The sequence below is a fragment of the Emys orbicularis genome, chromosome 12 (genome assembly GCF_028017835.1).
Source record: "Emys orbicularis isolate rEmyOrb1 chromosome 12, rEmyOrb1.hap1, whole genome shotgun sequence".
Taxonomy (NCBI): Eukaryota; Metazoa; Chordata; order Testudines; family Emydidae; genus Emys; species Emys orbicularis.
In genome coordinates this window covers 55,954,452-55,975,574 of record NC_088694.1, presented here as the reverse complement: position 1 = coordinate 55,975,574, position 21,123 = coordinate 55,954,452, and the positions used below count along the sequence as shown (strand labels likewise).

Here is a 21,123-nt window from a genome sequence, read left to right as displayed (position 1 = left end):
ATTCCAGACAGGTGCTGATAAATTGGAGAGGAATCAGAGAAGACCCATGAGAATAACTGAAGGATTAGAAAAACTGCCTTATAATGATAGGGTTAAAGAGTTTGAGCTATGTAGATCTGGGTAATAAGGCTGAGATTTTCAAAATCCTCTACAAGGTTTGGGTCTCCAGTTCCTATCAATTTTGATGCAGGCTGTGTGTGCCTGTCCCTCAAGTAGCTTTGAAAATATCAGCCTTACAGTATGTCAAAGACAGCTCAGTATTTTTAGGAGCATTTCTATGACTTGTAGAGATCCACATAGAAAGATAGGGGCTGTGTGGTGATGGGGAAAGACAGAGGTTCACAAGAGCCACGGAGCAGCCATACAGATGTGTTTGTCGATGTATTTCTATGCAGACCCACATGCTACTCCTGCAGCTGCCTCACTGCATCAAGCAGTGTTTGACCCCCTCTCAGTTTTCTCAGAGCCGCTTTCACCTCCTTGTTCCTCAGCGTGTAGATGGCCGGGTTCAGCATGGGCGTGACCACGTTGCCGAAGATCTGCACAGGGGTCACCAGCACTTTGCTCAGCTGGGGCTGCGTGTAGATCAGGGCGCAGGGCCCAAAGAACAGCGTCACAACCGCCAGATGCGAGGCACAAGTGGAGGCTGCTTTGCGCCGCCCTTCAGCCGAGTTCATCTTCAGGACAGAGTAGACTATGCGGATGTAGGACGCGAGGATGAGGAGGAAGCAGGTCATGGGCACCATGCCAGTGTTGGTGAAGGTCACAGTCTCGATGACGTACGTGTCCGCACAGGCCAGCTTGACCACTGGGAAGATGTCACAGAAGAAATAGTCCACCACATTGGACCCACAGTAGGGCAGCGTGAAGGTCAGGCTGGTGAGAATGGTGGCGTGGAAGGAGCTGGTGATCCAGGTGCCGGCGGCCAGGAGGGCGCACACTCTCCAGTTCATGATGAGCACGTAGCGCAGCGGGTGGCAGATGGCCACGTACCGGTCGTAGGCCATGACGGTGTAGAGCAGGCACTCGGTGCTGCCCAAGAAGTGGTAGAAGAAGACCTGGGACATGCACCCACCCAGCGAGATGACCCTGCTCCGAACCCAGAGATTAACCAGCATTTTGGGGGTGCTGGTGGAAGAAAAACCGATATCCAGCACGGAGAGATTGCAGAGGAAGAAGTACATGGGGGTGTGCAGGCGGGCGTCAGCGAGGATGGCTGAGAAGATGAGCAGGTTGCCCAGCAGGGTGCAGAGGTAGAAGGCTAAGAAGGTGACGAAGAGGATGGTCTGGAGGCCATTGGTGTTGGGGATCCCTAAGAGGATGAAATGAGTCACCACAGTCTGGTTGACCCGCCCCACGTGGGACTCATTCCTGCAGATGGGGAGAGAAATAATGCCAGTGAGTTACTGAAACAAACAGACCCGTCAGCCTAGAGCTGCAATGCTCACCCTTCCTTCCACTGCCGCCATGACTCACTGTCATTAGGAGTGGTGAATATTTCTGTCAGTGTAATGCCACTTGGGGACACGGCCTCACTGGCTGGTGATCCAACATGGAAAGAGAAAATGTCTGCCTTGAAGATCCTACAGTCCAGAGACGAACAGACAAAGGGAATGTCTATTCTATTCTATTCTATTCTTCTCACCTGTCCTATTCCAATTGCTTCAATTCTATATAGGCACTTTCCCCACCCTTATCACCACAGTACCTTAGAGCCTTCTATTTGTGGCTAACATTTCTCATGTGTGGTTTGTTCGCTTTCTCTCCCCTCCTCTCCGCAGAGGGATGTCCGGGTGTGCAGTGGAGCGCTTTGTTTCGGTAGGGTTTTGTTCTTATAAACACATGGGCTGCTATGTGTGTGTCTTAAGGAAGAGGATGAGGAAGGAACATACAAACCAATGAATGTGGTGAAGAATTGCCCCAGTTTTGTTTATCATGTGAATTGTTTGGGGGGGGGGTATTGGGGTTAGAGAGGGAAGGAAAAGGAAAGGACCAGGGGAATAGCCACATCCAGAGGTGCTGGAACTCGGGAGGTTGGGGGGCGGCTGCACCCCCTGGCTTGACGTGCTTTCCATCATTTCCAGCATTCACAGTTTGGTTCAATGGCTCTCAGCACCCCCACTGTACAAATTGTTCCAACACCTCTGGCTGCAGCTTGTCATCTGCTCAGCCGTGATCAGCAGGCTGGGTTTTGTGGATTATGTCAGAGGGATTTTTAAGGTGAGATTTGAAGGACAATACGAAGTGTCTGTCTGCATTTGGCCGGGGAGTTTTCCCCATGCAGGAGAGGCTGGGCTGAAGGGGAGACGCTGGCAGGTTGGGGCTGTAACACATGGAGAGAGGGAGATAAAGGATAGATACACAACAGACAGACAGACTGGCAGGCAGGCACACAGGGAAGGATGGACGGACGGCTGAATCGATTTCTCTATAAAGAAAATATTGGGCTGACATCTTCCTCGGCGCGAGACAGAGACTGGCAGATTCAGAGAGAGGCAGAGACTGAGGGACAGAGCGAGAAGGACTTTACCAAAGCAGGAGTCTTACACTGGCTGCATTGGGAGGGGCCGCTCCAGCTGGCTGGAATTCTTCCTTTCTGTCCCCGGTCCTGGCTCCTCTGTAGCACCATCCAGCTTCCTTATCCCAAACGGCCCATCGCCCAGGAGAGGTGCACAGCCTGGGCTCTTGGTATCCAACCCGGAGACCTAATCTGCTCCGAAGCTAGCGAGGGCTGCCACAGCGTATCGCCCCACACTGCTGCCGAGCCCCACAGCTTTCTCACAGCTTCCAGCCTCCTTACGGCTCTCCGTGGTCTTTAAATCCCCTTTGGGCCCGTCGGGACCAGGGCCCTGAATCCCGCCAGGCTCCCAGGCTGAGACCTCGGCAGAGTCACCAATTAACGGAGATTCTGCATCATTTTCGATAGTGCTCATAGACCCCCGGGACCAGGTCCTCCGCCGGCATCAATAACTGTAGCGCCATTGAACTGAAAGAGCCAGATCCCCAGCTCCACCGGGGTCCGGATTCTGCTCTCGCTCCCCCTGACCTGACTCCTGGGGAACTCCATTGGATTCCCTGGGGCTGTTTCCCCTCTCAGCCGCGTGCCCTGGTGTAAATCAGGAGTAACTCCACTGGGATCAAAGGAGCTGTGTAGATTTCTACCAGCTGAGAATCTGACCCCGACATTGTAAGGGGGGAGGGGACGTTCATGCTCGTCTAGGCTCTCCTGCTGTGTGACACAAGCCAGAGAATTCCCCCCAGGGGTGTGAAATAGGAGTAACCTGGGCCAGAGATGCAGCTGGAGGCCTCTGAAGCCAAGAGAACTTTGTCCTTGGTTTGTATCCCTCTGTGGCGGGGTGAGACTCACTGGCGCGGCGCCTCCTGCTGGTCGTCCAGGGAATTAGCTCTTTTCTAGTCCAGAGCACCCTCTGCCGGCTGATGTCTCGCCTGCCGCTGGCCCCCATGTCCCTCCCAGACCCCTGTGCCCTTTTCCCAGGGGTTCTGCCCACCGCAGTACCCCCTCTGTCTGGGTCTCCCCTCCCAGGGGAACCCCCAACTCCCTAGCCTCATCTTGCCTCAGTGGCTACTGCCAGTCACCATTTAGCCCCCGCTTACTGGGGCAGATGGCAGTCTGTAAACCACTCATCATTGGTGAGGGGGGTTGGACCAGCTGCCTCTGCCTATTCCTTGGCTGCCCCTCTGCAGCCCTAGGACTCTTTTGTGGGTCCTTAACTCAGCCTGGAGCCTGGGGCTCTGCTAGGCTGGAGCTCCCCAGCTCCCTCTGCCCTTCCCCAGCACTGCTCCACCCTAGATACCCTCCTCAGCTCCCAGGCAGCCAGGTCCTTCTCTCTCTGAAGCTAGAGAGAGTGTCTCAGTCGCTGGCCCTCAGCCCTCTTATAGGGCCAGCTGTGGTCTGATTGGGGCATGGCCCCAGCTGTGGCTGATTCCCCCAATCAGCCCAGCTTTTCCCCGCCGCAGCCCTCTCCCAGGGCTGTTTTAAGCCCTTCAGGGCAGGAGTGGGGTGACCACCCCGCTACACCCCCGCCGTTCCCCTGCCCCTTCTCTGCGTCTCTGTGCACAGGGATGTATTCATGCCATTGTGTGGTTATGTGTGAGGGTGAAATTCACCGCTGTGCAGACAGAGGGCAGCATACATCCTGTGCACCACTTCACGTCACTTTTCGCAGTACAGCAGCAGTACAGTAGCCCCCCACCAACTCCAACAAGATCATGGTATTCCTGGGGGATTCTGTGATACGGGGTACAGAGCCACATAGGGAGAGGGAGATAGCTGGGTGGGGGCAGAGAGACACATGGGGACAGGAGGATGGGGTACAGGGACACATAGGGACAGGGGAGTGGATGGGTGGGGGCAGAGAGACACATAGGGACAGGGGGAGGAGGTGCAGGGCCACATAGGGGGGGGAGTGGGTGTCTGAATGAGGGTGGAGGGACACATGTGGACAGGGGTTGCAAGGACACATGGGGGTGCAGGAACACATGGGGACGGGGCAGATGTACCTGACTGAATGGGAGAGGCTAGGGGTCAGTGAGGATCTGCATGCGGGAAGCTCCCTATCAATCCCTCCCCACCCCCCCAAAATAACCTGTTCCATACTTTTCCCACCCATACCCAACAGCCCTCCAAGTTCACACCCAGGCTCCTTCCCAGCAATTTACTTCCCTCTCACTCAGCTCCTCCTTTACCCCTGACTCCCCAAAGCCTTTGCACTGCTTCTGATGGGTGCGGGAAATACGGGTCTCTATTGTAGTTTAAATGAATTATTACTCAGAGTTCTGTATTAATATGCCTAGGAAGGAATCTATTTGTCAAAAGACCTATCCTGAATTTTTTTGTTGTTTGTTTGTTATGGACATACTTGCTGACAGGTATTTTGGAAAAAAATGACCAAAAATTATTAAAACTGTGTGATTATATTGTGTTATTTTGACACCAGATGCATAATTTGATGCAGAATTTTGCAGAATTTTCAAATATTGTGCACAGTATTTTTAATTTTGTGTTGCAGAATTTTTAATTTTTTGGCACAGAATTCCCCCAGGAGTAAGGCTTGGACTTAAAGCAAGGATTCAACACCTTTGTTATGTACAAAGGAATTGGAAGGGTTCAGAGATGAGCTATAAAAATGACTTGAGGGCTGGAAAAATTTGCCTCACAGAGAGAGGTTTAAGGAGATCAATCTATTTATCTTATCAGAAAGAAGATCAAGAGGTGACTTGATGACAGTGTATAAGAACCTTCATTGGGAGAAAAGAGCAGGTATTAATCACCTCTTTAATCAAACAGAGAAAGGCACAGCAAGAACTAATGACTGGAAGCTGAAGCCCGACAAGCTCAAATTAGAAACAAGCCATGCATTTTTTTAACAGGAAAGGTGATTAATTATTAACAGTAGCAACCAAGGGAAGTGGTGGATTCTCTATCTCTGGAAGTCTTCGGATTGAGGTGGGATGCCTTTCTGGAAGATATGCTGTAGTCAAACACAAGTTATTGGACTCACTACAAGAATAACCATATGGAATTCTTTGGCCTGTGTTACCAGATGATCTTATGGTCCTGGCCTTAAAATCCAGGAATCTATGAAAAAAAATCACAGCATAGGCAAATATTATAGCTCTTATTCTCTGGGCACAGAATTACTTTTCTGACAATTTACCAGTAAATCAGTTAATTTGTTTATGGATTAAAATGGGTCCTTTTAATATTTAACACCTGGTGTCGGATCATTTCTTTGAGCTGAAGGATCCTAATAACAATAGCTCAGAGGTGTCAAACTTCCTTTATGGTTAAAATTCATTGAAATTTTGTATATTGGTTACAGTTGAAAACTTTAATTAGAATTAATGGTCATTCCCCCCCCCTTTACTTTTCATAAGTGAAAATTTCTCCTTCAGAAGGGTCTGATGAACAACATGCTACTACAGAGAAGTCCATGTAGAACTGGCACTTCCCTCTTCCAAAATGGCTGACATCTCCTGTTGTTCTCAATGAGACTCCGGAAATAACTCACCCAGTTTGGTGGCTACATCTATCTCCCATTGTTCTCACCGGGACTGAAGTCACAGGCTGCCCATAAAAGCCTTAAAAGTGGTGGTTTCTGGCTTCATTCATGCTGGAAACAAGGGGAGGGAGTGGCCATTTTGAAAAAGGGCAGCTCATCTAAGGGAAGCTGTGGTTGCACTCCCCTTGAGAACTAAGGAGGCGGGAGGCCACTTTGAAAGATGGAAGTTCTTTGTGAGTTTCTTTAAAGGAGACAATTTTATGTGCTGGCAGATAAAACTCCAGTTATGAAAAATAACCACCAAAATTACCATTCACATGATTAGATATATTTGCCAGAGCAACTGAGAGGGCAGGAAGAGGAAACTTAGGGTATGTCTACACTACGAGGGTATTTCGATTTCACTTAAATCGAATATGTGGAATCGATATTGCTAAGTCGAACTTGTGTGTCCACACTAAGGACAGTAATTCGACTTTGTGAGTCCACACTAACGGGGAAAGCGTCGACATTGGAAGCGGTGCACTGTGGGCAGCTATCCCACAGTTCCCGCAGTCCCCGCTGCCCATTGGAATTCTGGGTCGAGCCGCCAATGCCTTCTGGGTAAAAAAAAAGGGTCGAGGGTGCTTTTGGGTAATTGTCGTCATCCGTCTGTCAATACCGCCCTCCCTCCCTCCCTGAAAGCGCCGGTGGGAAATCAGTTCGCGCGCTTTTCGGGTCAGTGACAGCGTGGACGCCACAGCACTGCGAGCATGGATCCCGCTGTGACCATCGCTGCAGTTGTGGCACTTGTGAACGCCTCGCAGGTTATCATCCACCTTTCCCAGAGGCAGATGCAGATGAACCAGGCGAGGAGGCTACGGCACCGCGGTGAGGGACTGAACTCTGAGAGGGGCACAGACCTCTCACAAAGCACGGGACCCAGCTCCGAGGACATCACGGTGACAATGGGTCATCTGGATGTTGTGGAACGGCGATTCTGGGCACGGGAAACAAGCACTGACTGGTGGGACCGCATAGTGCTGCAGGTCTGGGACGAATCCCAGTGGCTGCGAAACTTTCGCATGCGGAAGGGGACTTTCCTGGAACTTTGTGAGTTGCTGTCACCTGCCCTGAAGCGCAATGACACCCGGATGCGAGCAGCCCTGACTGTCCAGAAGCGAGTGGCCATAGCCCTCTGGAAGCTTGCAACGCCGGACAGCTACCGGTCTGTCGCGAACCAGTTTGGCGTGGGCAATCTACCGTGGGGGTTGTTGTGATGCAAGTAGCCAAGGCAATCGTCAAGGTACTGCTCTCAAAGGTAGTGACCCTGGGAAATGTGGAGGTCATCATAGATGGCTTCGCCGCGATGGGATTCCCAAACTGCGGTGGGGCTATAGATGGAACTCACATCCCTATCCTGGGACCGGACCACCAGGCCAGCCAGTACATCAACCGAAAAGGCTACTTTTCAGTGGTGCTGCAAGCACTGGTGGACCACAGGGGACGTTTTACCAACATCAACGTCGGATGGCCGGGCAAGGTTCATGACGCTCGCGTCTTCAGGAACTCTGGTCTGTTTAGACGGCTGCAGGAAGGTATTTACTTCCCGGACCACAAAATAACTCTTGGGGATGTGGAGATGCCTACAGTGATCCTTGGGGACCCAGCCTACCCGCTAATGCCCTGGCTCATGAAGCCCTGCCCTGGCTCATGAAGCCCTACACTGGCGCCCTGGACTCTGAAAAAGAACTCTTCAACTACCGGCTGAGCAAGTGCAGAATGGTGGTGGAGTGTGCTTTTGGACATCTCAAGGGGAGATGGAGAAGCTTACTCACTCGCTGTGATCTCAGCGAAACCAATATCCCCATTGTTATAGCTGCTTGCTGTGTGCTCCACAATCTGTGTGAGAGCAAGGGGGGGACCTTTATGGCGGGGTGGGAGGTTGAGGCAAATAGCCTGGCATCTGATTACGCCCAGCCAGACAGCCGGGCGATTAGAAGAGCACAGCGGGACGCGCTGTGCATCCGGGAGGCTTTGAAAGCCTGGTTCCACACTGAGCAGGATGACCAGTGACTTTAAAGTTTCTGTACAGAGAAGCCGAACCTGCCCCCGTTTCTTTACCCAGTTAAGGATGACTATCCTCTCCAGTTACAGACCCCCTCCACCCCCTTCCAAAAAAATAAATTTAGTTTTATTTTGTTAATGAACACCGTTGTCTTTATTACTGTTTTCGCGGGAATGTTTTAAACCTGGGACGCAGACTGTGGTGGGGAGCGGGTGTAGTGTACTGATGCAAATGATCCTTCTAAACTCCAGGAATGACAGGAATCGCAGTGGCGGATTGCTTGTTTCCACGGAGCCTGCCAGCCCTCCTGAGCGGGACTGCATGTATGTGGGGGCTATGTGACTTTATGGCAGGGGGAGGAGGGTTACAGATCCCCTGCTGCGTGGCTCTGTGATCCAGGACAAGGACCGCTGCATAACATCTGTAACTGCCCTCCCCCGCCACAAAGTTGCAGAGCAACAGCCCCCCCCCACCCCACGCACAGAACATGAAAACCACCTCCCAGACTGACCAGGGTAACTAGTCAGTGCACTGTGTATGTGCCCTGCTGCTGGACCTGCCTCCGCCTCTTTAGCCTGCTAAAGGTGAATGTCCTGTCCAATTACCAAGCCCCTTCCCCCCCTGCAGACAGACTCTCCCTCAAAACAGCATGACTGAAACAGTAATGAACAAAAACGTATTTTTTATTAACAACCACACATGAAACTGGGGGGTGAAACTTGGACGGGGGCTTGCTTGAGGCGGCCAGGAAAGGACTTTTCAAATTTTGGGGAATGACAGCCTTCTGGTGCTTGAGCAGTCTGCAGGGGTGGAGTGAGAGTTTTCATGGACTCTCCCGCCCCTCCTTCTTTGGACTTTGGGCGAGGGGGGTATGGGACTTGGTGGCGGGGGAGTGCGGTTCCTGATAGACTGCAGCGGGGCTCTGTCCTCCTGCCTCCGTTCCTGCAGAACATCAACAAGGCGCCGGAGCGTGTCCATTTGCTCCCTCAGAAGTCCAAGCAGCGTTTGAGTCGCCTGCTGGTCTTCCTGCCGCCACCTCTCCTCACGGTCCATGTGTATCCGGTGCATTTGGGACAAATTCTCCCTCCACTGGTTATGCTGTGCTGCCTGGGCTCGGGAGCAGCCCATAAGTTCAGAGAACATGTCCTCTCGCGTCTTCTTCTTCCTCCGCCTAATGTGCGCTAGCCTCTGGGAGTGTGATTCCAGGCTGGGTTGGGAGACAGTTGCAGATGTGGCTGTGGGAATGAGGAAAAGGCAGTGAATTCCTCCGAAAGATAAATGTAGTTGTGAATCAAGAACCTTGATTCACAAGAACATAGTCTTTCTCCGTGAACAAGACCATGAACCACACCTATCACATGCGCACTGAGGACAAGGTCGAATTTTCGAACCTCGCCTTCAGTGCCTGGGGTCTTGCACTGCCGATCTGGGAACCGGGGCAGGACACGGTACTCTCTGTAGCAGGCAAAGATGGTAAGCCGTAGACTTGTTGCAGATTAAAACTTTAGGAGTACCACTGGCCACCTTTCACATTGAAAGCAATGCCAGTCTGTGCTGCCAGCAATCGGCCAAGCAAGAACTGTGGCCCTGTCCCACCCCCTCGCGGATGTGCCAGGGAAAGATCCCTGGATGCTGACCCTCTCCTGCCCCCACCGCGTGGCTGTAAACCAGCGGTCACAGTTCTGTAAAGGAACTTGTTGCAAGCAGTCCCAATATTAACAGTCCCCTACCTAATTCAAAGCAGGTTGTCATGACCGACATCACCCTCATGAGGATCCCGGACAACGAGATCCGGAGGATGCTTCGAGAAAGCCTGCAGAGACCGGGGCCCTATGCCGCCATGATCTGCAAGGCGCTGATTCCAGAGTACCTGCTTGTCTCCTGGCGCGGGAACGTATCGTACTTTGGAGGACCAAGTAAAGCCGCTCTCCCCAGGAACCTGATGAACAGGCTATCCCTTTACCTGCAGGAGAGCTTTGTTGAGATGTCTGTGGAGGACTATTGCTCTATCCCCGGACATATAGACCGGCTTTTCATATAGCTGCAGTAGCAGGGACAAAAGAGTGGAGCAGCTTGGGCAGCACAATCATGCACAACCGGACACTGTTTGATTTTTTTACAAATACTTGTTACTGATTATTTAAGCGCCCAGGGGGAAGAAATCATGAATCAAAGATTGTTATTAGTATTAATATTCTAGTTTTGTACAAAATAAAGGTTTATATGTTTAAAGCACTTACCGCTTGATCCTTCCCCTGAATCTGTGTCCGGGTTACATGCTGGGGAGGGTTGGTAGGGGATCTCTGTAAGGGTGATGAAGAGCTCCTGGCTGTCGGGGAAATCAGCTTGGTAAGCGCTGCCGACTGCCTCGTCCTCCTCATCTCCTTCCTCATCTTCCCCGTCCGCTAACATGTCCGAGGAACCGGCCCTGGACAATATCCCATCCTCAGAGTCCACGGTCAGTGGTGGGGTAGTGGTGGCGGCCGCACCAAGGATGGAATGCAGTGCCTCGTAGAAACGGGATGTGTGGGGCTGGGATCCGGAGCGTCCGTTTGCCTGTTTGGTCTTCTGATAGCCTTGTCTCAGCTCCTTGATTTTCACGCGGCACTGCGTTGCATCCCGGCTGTATCCTCTCTCTGCCATGGCTTTCGAGATCTTCTCATAGATCTTTGCGTTCCGTCTTTTGGAGCGCAGCTCGGAAAGCACGGACTCATCGCCCCACACAGCGATGAGATCCAAGACTTCCCGATCAGTCCATGCTGGGGCCCTCTTTCTATTCTGGGATTGCACGGCCATCTCGGCTGGAGAGCTCTGCATCGTTGCCACTGCTGCTGAGCTTGCCACGCTGTCCAAACAGGAAATGAGATTCAAACTGCCCAGACAGGAAAAGGAATTCAAATTTTCCCGGGCCTTTTCCTGTGTGGCTGGTCAGAGCATCCGAGCTCGGACTGCTGTCCAGAGCGTCAACAGAGTGGTGCACTGTGGGATAGCTCCTGGAGCTATTAGCGTCGATTTCCATCCACACCAAGCCTAATTCGATATGGCCATGTCGAATTTAGCACTACTCCCCTCGTTGGGGAGGAGTACAGAAGTCGAATTTAAGAGCCCTCTATGTCAAACTAAATAGCCTTGTGGTGTGGACGGGTGCAGGGTTAATTCGATTTAACGGTGCTAAATTCGACATAAACGCCTAGTGTAGACCAGGCCTTAGATTGTGCGGGGACAGGGGCAAGAGGAAAAGGAAACATCGTGTGCGTAGGCAGAGAAAAGAGGAATACAAGAAGGAGTGGAACTGGTGTGGGAGTGCAGGGGAATGAGGAATGCAGGAGAGAAGGAAGTGGTGTGTGTGTGTGTGTGTGTGTGTGTGTGACCACGGGGTGCAGGAGGAAGAGGAAACATGTAGGTGTGCACAGGGGAATGTGGGGTGCAGGAGGGAGGGGGAACAGGTGTGTATTTGTGTCGGGAAATGTGGGGTGTTGTAGGCTGGGAGACACTGGTGGTGGTGTGGCGAGGGGAGTCTCACTGCACTACTGAGCCCCTGCCCTGCTCCTTGCAGCACAGCGCTCTGTAGCAGTGCACTGGGGCAGTGGGTTCAGCACTGGCTGCTAGCAGACAGCTCCCTCTATTGATCGCCTGCCCCACTTCCCTGCAGAACAGCGCCCCTAGCATCATATTGGAGTATTGCAGTCAGTGCTGATTCAGAGAGGAGAGCCCTCCACCCTCCCCCCCGACTGACTCACCACCCTGGTTCTGGCAACACAGCACCCCCTAATGCCACCTTGGGTTCAGAATGGACTTGGAGGGGAGAGCACCCCCTACTGAGCCTGAACCCCACTCCTTGCAGTCCCTCACTGGGCCATTCTTTTACGATCCATGGTCTCCTTTAATTGCTAAGTCAATGCTCTTGTCTTCTTCATTTTTGCCCCAAACACCGTTTCTAATAATGACCATTTGGGTTTGCCAATGGGGGACCTCATTATTCGTGAAAAATACAGCAAATGTCAACAGTTTAATATTGGCATAGCCATGAGTGGCGCTGGGGGAAGAGAAATACACAGGGGAAGAGGGGAGAACGCAGAGATGAGGGCAGTGGGGGCGCCAGGTTATAAGAAGCTGCGGAGAGAAAGGACACACCAGAGCTGAAGGAGAAATTAAACAGAGGGAAGAAATGATGCATAGAAACAGAGAAACGGCCAGAGAAGATCAGCACTCCTCAGTGAGGTGCATGGACCCTGCAGCAGGCAACTCCAGGATGTCCTCCCCTAGGGGTTGTTTACGCCGAGCCCCTGCCTGTTTGGGGTTGGCATCGCATTGGAGACAAAGGCACCTCCTGTGTGAAATGTTTGATCAGGCGGTAAAGGGAGATCTCAGAGCACAGAAGAGAGCAAGTGGGAGCTGCTTAAAGACCTGGCCATGGCAGCCCAACAGGAATGCACGCCAGGGAACGGTATCCAGAGGGGCAGCTGTAGGACTGGTCTGTCACCTGGTTCAGTCTCTCTCTGCTGCTCTTCCTCACTACGGGGTCAGGTCCCTAACTGGTGAAAATTCCCATTTCCAATGGCAAGTGAGTCCTCATGCCACAGAGCAGCCACTCGCTCCTTGATGGTGGCCCAAACGGACGGTTCCAGGATTGACTTTCCAGAGTGGAAGTTTCTTCCCCCTGCACAAGAGTGAGTCTTATCCCAAATGCCCCTGCAGAGATCAACCATTGCTTCTCTGCTCATTAATCATTAACACCCCACGTTCACTCGCAGGGACACAAACGGAGTGGATGGAGTATGGGAACAGATCCCAGATCACCCATTTCATCCTGGTGGGGCTCCCGTATTCCCCAGAGCTGCAGGTGCCCTTGTTCCTCTTCTTCCTCCTCATCTACCTGTTGACACTGTGCGGGAACCTGCTCATCCTGCTGGCGGTGGTCCGGGAGCACCGGCTGCACAAGCCCATGTACAAGCCCATGTACTGGTTCCTCTGCCACTTGTCCTTCCTGGACATGACGGTCTCCTCGGTGGTGGTTCCCAAGGTGGTGGCCGGCTTCCTGTCGGGCGGCGGGGCCATCTCCTTCCATGGCTGCGTGGCCCAGCTCTTCTTCTTCCACTTCCTGGGCTGCACCGAGTGCTTCCTCTACACGGTCATGGCCTACGACCACTTCCTGGCCATCTGCAAGCCACTGTGCTACAGTATCATTATGAACCGCAGAGCCTGCCTGTGCCTGGCAGCGGGGACCTGGCTAGGGGGCTCCCTGCACTCGCTGATAGAGACTGCACTCACCTTCCGCCTGCCCTACAGCCGGGACACCCAGGTAGACTACATCTTCTGCGATATCCTGGCTGTGCTGAAGCTGGCCTGCGGGGACACAGCGCTCAACGAGCTGGTGACATTCATCGATGTGGGATTCGTGGCCATGACCTGCTTCCTGCTGATCCTGACGTCCTATGTCTACATCATCTCGGCCATCCTGAGGATCCGCTCCGCTGAGGGCAGGCGTCGGGTCTTCTCCACCTGCATGGCACATATCCCCGTGGTGGTGACCTACTACGTGCCCCTGGTCTTCATCTACCTGAGGCCGGGGTCCCAGCACCCCGTGAACAGGGTGGTGGGTGTATTCTACACCACAGTGACCCCGCTTCTCAACCCCCTTATCTACACGCTGAGGAACAAGGAGATGAAAGCTGCCCTCATGAGACTGGGGGGCAGGAAACTGCCAGGGCCTGAGCCATGATTATCTTGCTGCCAGCAGGAGCTGCCTGAGAACTGGACAGGAGAGAGGGTCCTGGAGAAAGAAGTCAGGACTCCCCTGTTCTGCCTCTCTTCTGTGGGGAGCTGGGGTCAGTGGCTTGGAGTAGGAACAGCTGGATTTTTTATTTCTGCCCCTGACTCTGGGACAGGGGCAGGTTACTGTGCTTACAGCAGGAGAGCTGGGAGTCAGGAATCTTGGGGTCTGTCCCCAGCATGAGGATGGGAGTGGGGTCTAGTGACTAAAGCCCGGACTCCTGGGTTCTCCTCCTGCCTCTGGGAACATTTGTCCCAATTGTTGAACACTTAGAGAAGGGACTGGGGGTGGGTGGGGGACTCCTGGGTTGTAGTTGATGCTGTGAGAAGGTAGTGGGGGTTAGCAGGTTAGATTGGGGAGAGGAGGGGCTGGGAATCCAGACTCCTGGATTCTATCCCTAGAGCCGGGAGGGGAGTGGGGTCTAAGGGTAACAGTGGGGGTGGGAGGGGACTGGAGGGTCCAGACACCTAACAGGAGGACAGGGGGGTCTGAACCCCCCAAACAGGCAATCGAATCCACTGGTTGCATACAATGTCATTGTGCAAAAATATATACCAGGTAAGGTCTTGTATGAAAGCTTGTAATGTTCTGAACTTGATGGCCAGGATGAGGTATGAATACAGATTGTGGTTATGAATCTCTGTCTTTAATCGTATGCTCATGACCGGTATTACAAATTCCAGTACACCTCACAGGGGGAGGAGGGTTCTCCCAAGCCTGTTGTTTACACAAAACTACCCATCCCTTGTCCAGCCAGGAAAAGTCAATGGTGGCCCATTAGAGTTAACGGGGAAATGCTGAAACAGCTTGAAACTGAAAAGAAAACCCCAGACTTGGAAAAGTAAGAGAGGAGGGAATCCCCGTCCCCCACCCATGAATCACCATAGTCTGAACCCTGAGCAGAGAAGCGGGTTGACGTGAAGGACAGCTAGAAACTGAGGGCCGGCGCCCCAGAGCTCTTTACCCCTTTTAAGATTCCCTCCTAAGATACTATGTGCAAAAGACATGTCCAGTCACACAACTCATAGGGCATTTCACAACAGAGGACAGTCTCTTCACTCTGTCTGTCACTCACTCACTCATGCCCGTCACCCCAGTCGGGGTATGGGCCGCCAACCACAGATCTCCAGAGTCCTTTATCCTGGGCCATTTGCTCTAGCTGGTTCCAGGTATAGCCCATTTTTATGCTCTCAGCCTGAAGGTCGCGTCGCCAGGTGTTTCTTGGACGGCTCCTCATCTCTGCTGCGACCTGCGCCGTCTTTCTTGACTCGTACATGGTCCTCACGTTCCATGTACCGATGGTAATCCTCCTGGTTGCAAGAAGGGTAATTGGCTTAGTGGCTTCCTCACAACTTTCACCACCCAGCGTCATGCGTCTTCGAGTCGAAGACCCTTCTTTTTCCAGGCTAAAGGTCTCTGTTATCTCTATTGTTGGCGTTTCTATAGCAGGTTGATTTTTTACGGGGTGGAGTTGCTAGCCCCACGCCCAACCCTCCTCCTTTATCCTGACTTGGGACAGGCAGATGGCCCCAAAGGACCTCTCTGGTGGAGTTACTCTGTCTGTGAAGGAACATAAATCCACGCTGTGTAGAGGCCGAACGTAGGAGTTTATTATGCACAGGGCTGGCGGAGTGTCACTTTGCTTATTAGGCTCAGAGACACTGTTAATCAATTGATTACAATGGAATATATGGATTTTTTATGGGCGGGGGATAGTGACGGGGTAGGCAGTCCTACCCCCCGGATAGGTTCTAGCAGCAAGACGATAGCACAGTAGCCAATGGCTAAAGGTTACATAATGTCTTCACCCATGGGTTTAAGTTAACAAGTTAACATTTAATTCGTACTTTAATGAAATGTATTACTGTAGGCGTATGCACGGGGTGTGCCAGGTGTGCCCAGACACACCCTAATGCCCATGGGCTGGATCCGGCCCCTCAGGGCTTTGGATCCGGCCCGTGGGATTTGCCCCCATGGTGTTGCAGGCCCCGCGCCGCTCTCAGAAGCGGCCGGCACCACGTCCCTGGGGCCCCATGGGGGGCAGAGGGCTCCATGCGTTGCTCCAGGCACTGCACCCCGCAGCTCCCATTGGCTGGGAACGGGGAACCGTGGCCAATGGGAGCTTCGGGGGAGGTACCTGGAGGCGTGGCAAGGGCAGCGCATGGAGCCTGTGCCCCCCCCCCCCAGGGGCCGCGCAGGGACTTGGTGAGCGGCGCGGCGTGGGGCCAGGGCAGGCAGGGAGCGCGTCGCTGCAGATAAGTGGTGCCGGGCCGGAGCCCGAACCCCTCCTGCATCCCGCCCCCCAACCCCCTGCCTTGAGCCCCCTGCCTGCACCTCGCACCCCTCCTGCACCACAACCCCCTGCCCTGAGCCCCCTGCCTGCACCCTGTACCCCTCCTACACCCCAACTTCCTGCCCGAGCCCCCTGCCTGCACCTCGCACCCCTCCTGCACTACAACTCCCTGCCCTGAGCCCCTTGCTGCACCCCTCCTGCACCCCAACTCCCTGCCTTAAGCTCCCTGCCTCCACCTCGCACCCCTCCTGCACCCCAACCCCCTGCCCTGAGCCCCCTGCCTGCACCCCGCACCACTCCTGCCCCCCAACCCGCTGCCCTGAGCCCCCTGCCTGCACTCCATACCCCTGCCCTGAGCCCCCTGCCTGCACCCCATACCCCTCCTGCACTCCAACTCCCTGCCCTAAGCTCCCTGCCTGCACCCCATACCCCTCCTGCACTCCAACTCCCTGCCCTAGGCTCCCTGCCTGCACCTCGCACCCCTCCTGCACCCCAACCCCTCAACTCCCTACCCTGAGCACCCTGCCTGCACCTCGCACCCCTCCTACATCCCAACCCCCTGCCCTGAACCCCCTGCCTCACCCCGCACCCCTCCTGCACCCCTACCCCCTGCCCTGAGGCCCCTACATGCACCCTGTACCCCTCCTGCACCCCAACTCCCTGCCCTGAGCCCCCTCCTGCACCCCGCCCCCCAACTCCCTGTCCTGAGCCCCCTGCCTGCACCTCGCACCCCTCCTACATCCCAACCCCTTGCCCTGAACCCCCTGCCTCACCCCGCACCCCTCCTGCACCCCTACCCCCTGCCTTGAGGCCCCTACATGCACCCTGTACCCCTCCTGCACCCCAAATCCCTGTCCTGAGCCCCCTGCCTGCACCTCGCACCCCTCCTGCACCCCAACTCCCTGCCCTGAGCCCCCTGCCTGCACCCTGTACCCCTCCTGAACCCCAACTCCCTGTCCTGAGCCCCCTGCCTGCAACTCGCACCCCTCCTGCACCCCAACCCCCTGGCCTGAGCCCCCTGCCTGCACCTCGCACCCCTAATGCACCTCAACCCCCTGCCCTGAGCCCCCTGCCTGAACCTTGTACCCCTCCTGCACCCCAACTCCCTGTCCTGAGCCCCCTCCTGCACCCCGCCCCCCAACTCCCTGTCCTGAGCCCCCTGCTGCACCCCTCCTGCACCCCAACCCCCTGCCCTGAGCCCCCTGCCTGCAACTCGCACCCCTCCTGCACCCCAACTCCCTGCCCTGAGCCCCCTGCTGCACCCCTCCTGCACCCCAACTCCCTGTCCTGAGCCCCCTGCCTGCAACTCGCACCCCTCCTGCACCCCAACTCCCTGTCCTGAGCCCCCTGCCGCACCCCTCCTGCACGCCAACCCCCTGCCCTGAGCCCCCTGCCTGCACCCCGCACGCCTCTTGCACCCCAACCCCCTGCCCTGAGCCCCCTGCCTACACTCTTACCCCTCCTGCACCCCAACTCCCTGCCCTGAGCCCCCTGCCTGCACCCTGTACCCCTCCTGAACCCCAACTCCCTGTCCTGAGCCCCCTGCCTGCAACTCGCACCCCTCCTGCACCCCAACCCCCTGGCCTGAGCCCCCTGCCTGCACCTCGCACCCCTAATGCACCTCAACCCCCTGCCCTGAGCCCCCTGCCTGAACCTTGTACCCCTCCTGCACCCCAACTCCCTGTCCTGAGCCCCCTCCTGCACCCCGCCCCCCAACTCCCTGTCCTGAGCCCCCTGCTGCACCCCTCCTGCACCCCAACCCCCTGCCCTGAGCCCCCTGCCTGCAACTCGCACCCCTCCTGCACCCCAACTCCCTGCCCTGAGCCCCCTGCTGCACCCCTCCTGCACCCCAACTCCCTGTCCTGAGCCCCCTGCCTGCAACTCGCACCCCTCCTGCACCCCAACTCCCTGTCCTGAGCCCCCTGCCGCACCCCTCCTGCACGCCAACCCCCTGCCCTGAGCCCCCTGCCTGCACCCCGCACGCCTCTTGCACCCCAACCCCCTGCCCTGAGCCCCCTGCCTACACTCTTACCCCTCCTGCACCCCAACTCCCTGTCCTGAGCCCCCTGCTGCACCCCTCCCGCACCCCAACCTTTATGAAGTTTGCCTTTAAAAAAAAAATTCCCTGGGTGCACACCCTAATGAAATGTGCTGCGCACACCTGTGTATTAGCATAAAATATAGATGTTGAATTTTGATTTGGGGTCCATAGGAATAAAGTAGCTCCTTTGATTGTCCAACAGGTACATTCCTAGGGGATAAAGCAAAGAAACAGTGAAAGTATATGGCAATAAAGATTGTCTCCTGTGTGCCTTAAGGCAGGCATTGGTCCCTGGGAAAGGGAGGTGGGAGGAGGCCATATCTTATACTGACATGTGCCAACCCTTCATGAACTCAAGGTTGGAGTGTGGGAAGAACATCTCCCTACAGAAAAAATGAAAACAACAGAAACAGGGCTGCTTTGTTCTATTTGCAACTTTGCATAAGACACAATACTCAGTTATTGTTCCAACATTTGGCAATTTTGCTGACCAGGCCTATCTTAGCAAGCAAGGTTATCTTCGTTTATTCTGCTTCTTTTAGCTAATTACTATATGCTAGGCCTCTGGTCTCTTAACCAAACTCTGGACTTTGGACCCGTAAAAGAGCTAACACAATCCATATACCAGGTTGTTATATAAAATGCACATGGATTTTAACCCTTCAGTCTGGCTGTCTCTCTCTCTCACACACACACTGTCTCTCTGTACAAACCACCAGTAACATGCTGTCCAGGCAGAAGATGACATAAAATGAAGGCTTCTGGAATTTTTGTGAAATGCCATAGAGTTTAGGGCAGTCGGCCCGTCTGTATCTCACAGGCCACCATCACCACCCATCATCCTCCCACTAAACCCAACACATGAAATTAGAGCCAGGCATTACAGCCCTCAGCAAACAAAACTGTTCTGGGCCCCAGGCAGAGAACAGGAGGGACCGAGCTGCACCATCACCTGAGAGCCCTGCACTGGCAGGGAATTGATTTAGTGAGACGTACCCAGATGATCCTGGCAAGTGACTGCCCCCCGTGTCCCCCACCCCCACTGCAGAGGAAGGCAAGAAAACCCCACGGTCACTGCCAATCTGACCTGAGGGAAATTCCTTCCCAGCCCCACAGATGGTAAATGAGGCAAGAATGATTTATCTGGGGGTATTATCATGGCCAAATGCTCATCTGGTCTAATTCAGTGGTGCTGTGATGACTTCAGTGGAGCTGTGGCTGATTTACACTGGATGGGGCTCTGACCACATTGATTCCAATGGAGCTATGGTGGATTTACACTAGCTGGGGTTACCCACTGCGACTCTAACAATGGGCTTCCCACAGCCCCTCTGCGATCTCAGCGCTGGGATTCTCCCCACAGGGCCTGGCCTGTCTGAGTGATCCCCTTCTGGTTTTACGTGACTAGATCGTGCTTGATGCAGACTCGTCCCAGGAAAACTCCCGTGACCTTGGAAGCTGCCAGAGGCATCTTAAAATGATCTCCATGGAGTGGGATCTGAGTTACTACAGAGAATTCTTTCCCGGGTGTCTGGCTGGTGAGTCTTGCCCACATGCTCAGGGTTTAGCTGATTGCCATATTTGGGGTGGGGAAGGAATTTTCCTCCAGGGCAGATTGGCAGAGGCCCTGGAGGTTTTTCACCTTCCTCTGCAGCGTGAGGCACGGGTCACTTGCATCTTGAGGTCTTTAAACCACGACTTCAGTAACTCAGGCATAGGTTAGGGGTTTGTTACAGGAGTGGGTGGGTGAGATTTTGTGGCCTGGAGGTCAGACTAGATGATCATAATGGTCCCTTCTGACTTTAAAGTCTATGAGTCTATGAGTCCATGTAGCTAGCAACGCTCCAGCCCTGGTAGTGAATGTCAGACTCTGAAGAATTCCAATGGGACGCCTGCTCTCCCCTGCTGACAGGGCCTGGGAACAGGAGACCAGGGCAAGGATTAGCCTGTGTTTGCTTCAGACAATTGCTCCCCACACTCCTGGGAGCTAATGGTCTCAAAGGTGAAAGTATCATTCAAATACTTGGGTGAGTCAGGCACTTTGCCAAAGCGGAGACAATGAAGCGTCTGTTCCTCATCCCTGTACCGTGAGAGAGGTGAGTGCATCTGAGCCAGAGAACGTGCTTTGGTTTAGGGACAGAGGGACTGCCAGAGCAGGTGAACCCAAGGTCCATCCAGCCCAGGCTCTGCTCTCAGGCAGTGGCTGATACCAGCTGCTTCATAGGATGGTACAAGAGACACCGTACAGAGGGCAGCTAAGAGTTCACCTGCCTCTAGTGGGTCATTTCTCCCTAACCTCTCTAGTTTGGGGTCAGCTCATTCCCTGATCAGGAGGGGTTACCACCCTTCCTGCTTTACGCAGTCCTCCCGGATTTCATGCGGCCTGGCGCCTGTGCAGGCTCTCTGGACGCTGACTTTCCTGCATGGGCAGGCATTGGAATCTGAGCGGAAATCGTGCAATAGACATAGGGGCCAACAGAGTCAGCTTCCAGCATTGCTCAGTGGTTTGTAACACTCGGCATCTCTGCACCACACCTCCCCTGAATTCAACAGGCTGGGGACGGGTGACAAGAGAAGAACCAAGATAGATAGATAGATAGATAATGTGCAAGAGACAGCAAGATGGGCTTGTATGAGGATAGATAGATAGATAGAGGGGGTGGATGGGGATAGATAGTTAGAGGGGGTGGATGGGGATAGATAGATAGATAGGGTGGATGGGGATAGATAGATAGAGGGGGTGGATGGGGATAGATAGATAGATAGGGTGGGTGGGGATAGATAGTTAGAGGGGGTGGATGGGGATAGATAGATAATCTAACCATAGTGGTTGGTCAGAAGGGGACAGACTGGTAATCAAACTATCTGTCTACACTAGCAGGACATTGTTCACAATTGATGTGAGAGGAGGCAAGACGAGAGGAAGGATGGTCCAGCGGTTAAGTC

The 21,123-nt window shown here is 54.1% G+C and overlaps 2 protein-coding genes across 2 annotated transcripts; one reads left to right on the top strand and one right to left on the bottom strand.

Moving 5' to 3' along the window:
* Nucleotides 1–404: 404 nt before the first annotated feature.
* Nucleotides 405–1,352, bottom strand: LOC135886458 (olfactory receptor 10D3-like). The gene has a single exon (XM_065414182.1). The coding sequence runs from the start codon at nucleotides 1,182–1,184 to the stop codon at nucleotides 405–407; it is 780 nt and encodes a 259-aa protein (XP_065270254.1). The 5' UTR covers nucleotides 1,185–1,352.
* Nucleotides 1,353–12,838: 11,486 nt separating this feature from the next.
* On the top strand, nucleotides 12,839–13,792 carry LOC135886457 (olfactory receptor 10G6-like). The gene has a single exon (XM_065414181.1). It carries the CDS (start codon nucleotides 12,842–12,844, stop codon nucleotides 13,790–13,792), a length of 951 nt encoding a protein of 316 aa, XP_065270253.1. The 5' UTR covers nucleotides 12,839–12,841.
* The last annotated feature ends 7,331 nt before the right edge of the window (nucleotides 13,793–21,123 follow it).

What these genes read in the sequence shown, in the direction of transcription:
- LOC135886457 (XM_065414181.1), top strand. Translation starts at nt 12,842, where the DNA reads ATGGAGTATGGGAACAGATCCCAGATCACCCATTTCATCCTGGTGGGG.
- LOC135886458 (XM_065414182.1), bottom strand. Translation starts at nt 1,184, where the DNA reads ATGTACTTCTTCCTCTGCAATCTCTCCGTGCTGGATATCGGTTTTTCT.